The 6585-nt window shown below is 42.7% G+C and overlaps 1 protein-coding gene across 1 annotated transcript in view; it reads right to left on the reverse strand.

The window, feature by feature from the left end:
- The window catches only part of Myom1 (myomesin 1), a 137408-nt gene that overhangs the window by 83016 nt on the left and 47807 nt on the right, over positions 1–6585 (reverse strand). Inside the window, exon 11 of the mRNA XM_013353954.2 lies at positions 1188–1329. Within this exon, the coding sequence (XP_013209408.1) occupies positions 1188–1329 (142 nt within the window). The remainder of the gene's footprint in view (positions 1–1187; positions 1330–6585) is intronic.

Genomic DNA, 6585 nt, shown 5'->3' on the forward strand with positions numbered 1-6585 from the left:
TCTGGGATGGCTATGGGTTAGTGATAGCAAGGCCTCTCTGGGATGGCTATGGGTTAGTGATAAACACATGCAGTGTTTAGAGCAGTATCAGAGCAGACAGTAAATATTGAACAATGTGCACTGATTGTCTCCAATCTTCCATAAAATTTGCAGACCTCTTGGCTATTTGTCGAAGACAACAAAGCAGAACTGACAGTAGGAAAAGAACTTATGCAAACCTCCAAATTCATCAGAAGTAGGTGGAGCTTCCATCCCACTTCATGTCTACAGTTAAACAAGCATCTCTCTGGAAGGCACTGAGCACAGCGGGCACACTTTACTTACTGTTACGAGCAGAAAGTTTAATACACTGACATAGATCATCTGTCTCTAATTGTTTCCACAGACAAAAGCAGAAGGAATTGGGGTAACTATCAGAAGAGAAACTGAGTCAGATAATCATATACTTGGGCCAATAATCTAAATTTGTTGCTTGTATTACCCAAATCTAGTGGATATGAACGTATAAAATCCTAAGTACTGAAGACTGTAATCAACCAGGACTCATACGTAAGAGTGTAGCCTAACACTATGAATTTTTGCTATTATTTCTTATATAATATGGATAACTTGAAACCACATTGTATGGTACAAGGAATTCATTTGTGCTCCTAAAGGCAGTAATAACTGCCATACTAGGAACGTGGATGCTAAGAATATTGAATGTCAGTTATGTCATTTCTGCATTGGCCTCTGTTGTTAGGTTTACAATGTCATTACATTCTTGCCAAGTTAGTGACATGAGCTGGTTGCCAAATTTAAAGAGTTTATGTAAATAAGTAGATGCTAATATGTATGTATGTTTATATATGTATTAAACATATATGGAGAAAGAAAGGGAGAGGAGGCGAAACTAGAAGAGAAATCTTTCACTTAGAAATAACGGGAACAGGGGCTGGAGAGATGGCTCAGTGGTTGAGAGCACTGCCTGCTCTTCCAATGGTTCTGAGTTCAATTCCCAGCAACCACATGGTGGCTCATAACCATCTGTAGTGAGGTCTGGTGCCCCCTTCTGGCCTTCAGGAATACACACAGACAGAATATTATATACATAATAAATAAATAATTTAAAAAAAAAAAAAGAAATAACGGGAACAATCAAGAACACATCTGTACATCCACAGACTGATATCAGGCCAAGCACTAACTTATCGATAAAGTATCCAAGGATAGGGCTCCCTCCGTCCACAGCCGGCTGCTTCCAAGAGATTATGATGTAATCTTTGTTCGCATCCAAAGGCACCACATCCAACGGTGCTGCAGGGGCTCCTTCAATCTCTGCATCAGCATCTATGGAGACAGAGGGGGCCTGTTAATCGCTCACGCAGGCTCCGCCAGCTTGGCAGACTGACGTCATAGTGCCCACATTTCCTACAGAACATGGTAGCTACATATTTGGCTTCATAGAGCAAACGTCAAATCTTACAATTTGTTTGTCAATATAATAAGGTGTGCTTTTCCCTTTTGTGGGAAGAACGCTATGTTGGAAAATAAGAAGGGCTCTGAAAAGAATCCGTGCGTTTTGTCTCCTTGCCCTTGCTTCCCAGAGTTGTTGTAGAATATCTTTAAAGTGCACTTGAGCGTATCTGTGAGTGCGTTTCCAAGCCATAAGATCATGACAGCTCTGGCCCCATCAGAGGTTTAGCCCAGTGCTGGTTTAACAACTGATGACTGGTGAGCAGGGGACTGCAGAAGGAGGAAACTGACCGGAGGAGGCAGGTCAGTGGACACGGTTTAAAGGAGGAAACTGACCGGAGGAGGCAGGTCAGTGGGACACGGTTTAAAGGAGGAAACTGACCGGAGGAGGCAGGTCAGTGGGACACGCGTTTAAAGGAGGAAACTGACCGGAGGAGGCAGGTCAGTGGGACACGCATTTAAAGGGCAGCTAACACTTTCCCTGGCTCCTTTTGGCCACCACCCCCTTCTGTCAAGCTGACGTGAGTTGAGCAGGTCTGTTCCACCTAGTCTGCTACCCAAGTATCTCACCACGGGCCCTGGAATCTGGGGCCAGCCTACCAAGGGCTGAAGCTTCTGATACTGTCAACTAAACTAAACCCTGTAACAGAGCCTGGCAGATACAGACCAAGAACAAGAAGTAAACAAACAAAAGTCAACACACATAACTATTCCAAACTGAGGGTACTTAGGAAAAGAGCTCCGACACAACACCCACATTTGAGTTTAGTGAAAGTCTGCGATAGCACAGGAAACAGGAAATTGACTGTTTATGAGGTCAGCTCTCAGACTGTGAGCCCTTCCCTCACTCCTGAGGCACAGCTAATTAATGGATCAGAAGGAAATGAAAGAAAAAATATCATCAGTAGCCCTTTAACTGAAAATAATTAAAGACCCTGATAACCCTGGGGGAGGGGCCCATACTGCCAGTTCTTCCGAGCATATGAACAGCATTTTCATAGACAGAATTAGTTAGGACATCCTGGGACACATGGGAGCCACTTACCCAGGAGAAAACACTCCTGTCAACTGAACAATCTTTTCCTATGATCTATACTTCTGTAACGCTTGTGAGCTACAAAGGTATTTTATATAACAGCCGAAACATTTGCAGACTTCTGGCTTTAATGTTAATAAGTTTGCATTACTTGTGAAGAGCTGAGATCACTTGGATTTTGGACATTCTTTTCCATGTCCCATAAACCATCGGGGCGTGTTCTCTGGGTAAATGTCTCCTGCAGACACGTGTGCTAAAGGAAACGGCACTAATAAATCATGGCCAAGGCTGCACTTAGAATCCTTGCATGCTGTGTTTTCCTGGGAGCATGTTTCTCTCCTCACCAGCTTTGTGAGAGGGTAGGAACAGTGATGCTGCTGACGAGGAAGAGCGGGACAAGAGCACAAGTGATGCTGCTGCTGACGCTGGCGGGTACCAGAAGAGGAGCCTTTCTAGAGGGACAGCTGGCAACAGCACAGACGCACTCTGTGATAAAGACCGATGAGTCTACGCACTGATGGAGAGAGTCCCATGTTGACAGAGTGGAGTCTAGTTAGCTGAACAGTCACTGGATTTGGTGTGTGATACAAAACAGCGCACACTGTAACCGACCATGGAAGACAGGAGGTGTCCAGAGAGCCAGGGCTCGGCATTTTTGTAACACAGTTTACAAGATGCCATGCAGGGGTGGGCTTGATGATCTATTCCGTCATTTAGGCATTCATTCGTTCACTCATTCATCCACTTCTGGCCACCTCTGGACCACAGCTCCATCTGCTGAGGAAACACTTCCCAGAAAATTCTTCCTCAGTGATACTAGTCGCTTCTTAATCATAGCTGATTCTCTAGCCCCAGGTGACCAGCATCTGCTGTCCCAGAAAAGCAAAGGTTTCACTTTCGTGGTCCTTAGTTCAAATGCCACTAGAACAACCACTAATTTGACTGTGTCTGTGGAATGGGAGGGGGGGCCCTCTGGGGATTTTTCTTCATAAACAATCAAGTCTTCCTGTATTATCTTAGACTTTTACAAATCTTGGGTGTAGGTATTGTGTCAAAGTTGTTAGCCCTAAGTTCATTTAGTATTCTTCAAGGTGCTCCTCCTGGCTAGTTTTATGTCAACTTGATATAAGCTGGAGTCATTTGGGAGGACGGACTCTCAATTGAGAAAACGCCTACACTAGATTGGCCAGAGGGTAAGTCTGTCATGCATTCTTTTGAGTGATTGAAAGGGGGGCCTCTCCCACTGTGAGTGGGGCTATCCCCGGGCTGGTGGTGCGCACAGGCAGAGCCAGCCAGTTCAAGAAGTATCCTCTATACCTCTGCATCAGCTCCTCCCTTCATGTTCCTGCCTCGGCTTCCCTCAGCGATGGATTTATAAGTTGAAAGACAAAATAAACTCTATGTTGCTTTTGGTCATGGTGTTTCATCACAGCAATAGAAACCCTACCTAAGACAGTACTAAACGCAAAAGTTAAAAGTTAAGAATAAGTATTGCTCTTGTTTTCACACCGTGGGGAGCCAAGCATGCTGGGAATGCCAGCCACACAGTGTGGAGCGCTCTCACACACGTCTGGTTGCAGCAGCTGCCGCTGCACTGATGTGAAGACAGTGCCCACGCAGCCAGCATTACCTCTTCCAAACTTCTGGCTTTCTCTCTCCTAACCTTCAAATAGCTGAACTTTTTGTAGGCTGACAAATTGGGTCAATACCAGATTAGCCTGCTACTTGTCACAGTTTGGCCTCAGACATAGGCAAATAATAACCTTTTCCCAAAACATTATCTTGTTGTTTATATTTATTATAAAGGTAGCACAGAATTATAAAATAAATGGTAATCAAGAAGTTTAAAATCTCCTTTAACTCTGTAACTCAAAATAATGAAGACTGAAATATTGGCTTAAGCCTTTTTAGATTTGTTCTATTTTTATATTTATAAACTAAAAGATTTTTTTTTGAGATGTGTTTTGACATGTACTTTAGGCTGGCCTTGAACTCAAATCATCCTGCCTTGGTCTGCTAAGTGCTAGGATTATAGGCAACACATCTAACAAAAACCATAATGATTATTATTATTTGTAGCTCAGGAACTCACTATGTAGCCCAGGCTGGCCTTGAGCTCATGGTGTTCCTCCTGCTTCACCTCTCTTCTTCAAGGATTACAGTCATATTTGACCATACTTGGCTAAATATGATCATTTTTTAAGCAACCTAGGTCATGGTCTTCATGAAATCTGCTTCTTTTCCTTGATATATTTCAATAAGTATAGATATACATCATTAGTTTTCATTGCTGTGTAGTATTTCATTGTTTACATGGAGCATGAACTTTATTCATATATATTTATGCATCCTTATTAAAATATACATATGTAAAGACATTATATTTTACTGTTCTCATATTGGTGAACATCTGGATTTCTCCAGTGTTCTGTAACATTTGTCTTCACCTTTGTCCCCTCTGTCCTAGGACTGGAGAAGCTGAACTACGTGCTTTAAATACATAGCTGCAAAACACCCTCAGAAACTCTGAAGCAACTCAGAGTCACAGGAGAGTTGTTTTTATTATGTGTACTGTGCTGTATGTATGTATGGGTGTGTACACGTGTGTATGTGGGTGGGCATGCATATGTGCATACATGTATGGAGACCAGAATCCAAAGAGTGGTGTCTTAGTTGTTCTACATCCTGCTTTTTGAGACAGTGTCTCACTAAACCAGGAGTCTGTGGAGCCAGCTAGACTGGCTGGGGTCAATCTGTCTCTAACGCTAGTCTCAGGGGTCCACCTGCCTCTGCCCCAGCCCTATGCCCTCAAAGCTGAGGTTATAGGTGTATGCGCTGTGCCTGCCTTTTACTGGGCGCTGCAGGCTTAATGTTTCTTCAGTGGTCACTGAGCTATTTCCCCAGCCCCACAAGGGAGTTTTAAAATCTTGTTATCTTTTCAGTATGGTAGATAAAGCATCAGCTGTCTGTAATTTAGAATGCTTCAGTTACTAGTAACATTTTTTCCATATACTTGCTGGCTCTTTGCAATACTTCCTTACGGTATTTCTATCTCGTCCTCTATAATTCTATTCTTTCTCTCCCCACCTCTGTGTGTGTGTGTGTGTGTGTGTGTGTGTGTGTGTGCGTGCTTGTGCAGGGGACGGATTAAGGCGGAGCAGAGGATGTAACAACTGCTGACACTATTTCTGACGACAGCATAGGTGGCTCTTCTTTTATTGTTTTATAACACCTATATTTTTATGACACACATATTATCTGTGTAATAAAAGCCTGTCCAAATATGCTCAGCTCCTTGATGTTTCTATAAAACATGGTGTTTTACATACTGACCGTGCTGATATAGAAGCTACTCTGTAAATAGTGAAAATTCCAGAACCCCAAAAAGAATGCCTTTTAGTAGCACACTCCACCGTGGGAAAAGTTTAAAAACATATAAGATAGCATTTGAAATGCTTTGCAGTTCTGAAGAAGGTCATATGAATGTGTCCTATGATCCAACAATTCAACACGTGGGTATATATTGAAGAGAAATAAAAAACTGTCCCATAAATATGAACATGAATATAGATAGTGTTAGCACCCTTAAACATCCAGCAGTAGAGATGGTACTGTTGCTTAGCAACTGGTGACATACAGACAGTACTGGATACTACTCTAGCAACAGAAGGAATCAGCTACTTTATGTATTATGATATGATGACATAAGGGAACCTCAAAATGCTGAGTGGAGGAAGCCTGACTCACGAGAACACTGATGTCCAAAGATGCCCTGAGAGAAAATTTGTAGACGTGGAAATAAAATGGGGCTGCAAAAGCCATGACTGGGCATGGGAGGGGTTCAGGGAAGCTCAGAGTGACGGGAATATTAGATTATTCCTTAGAGAAGGGAGTCATGGGTGAAGACTGCTTAACTCTGCAAATGTATTTACAGGCATTCGTGTATACAGCTAGTGTGGGAGAACTTTGTGTGTTTATACCTGAGCCCTAAAATACACTGTTTCAAATAATAAAGGACAAACCGGGTGGGAGAACGTTGTGTGTTTATACCTGAGCCCTAACATACATCGTTTCAAATAATAAAGGACAAACCG

The sequence above is a fragment of the Microtus ochrogaster genome, unplaced genomic scaffold (assembly GCF_000317375.1).
Source record: "Microtus ochrogaster isolate Prairie Vole_2 unplaced genomic scaffold, MicOch1.0 UNK20, whole genome shotgun sequence".
Classification (NCBI taxonomy): Eukaryota; Metazoa; Chordata; class Mammalia; order Rodentia; family Cricetidae; genus Microtus; species Microtus ochrogaster.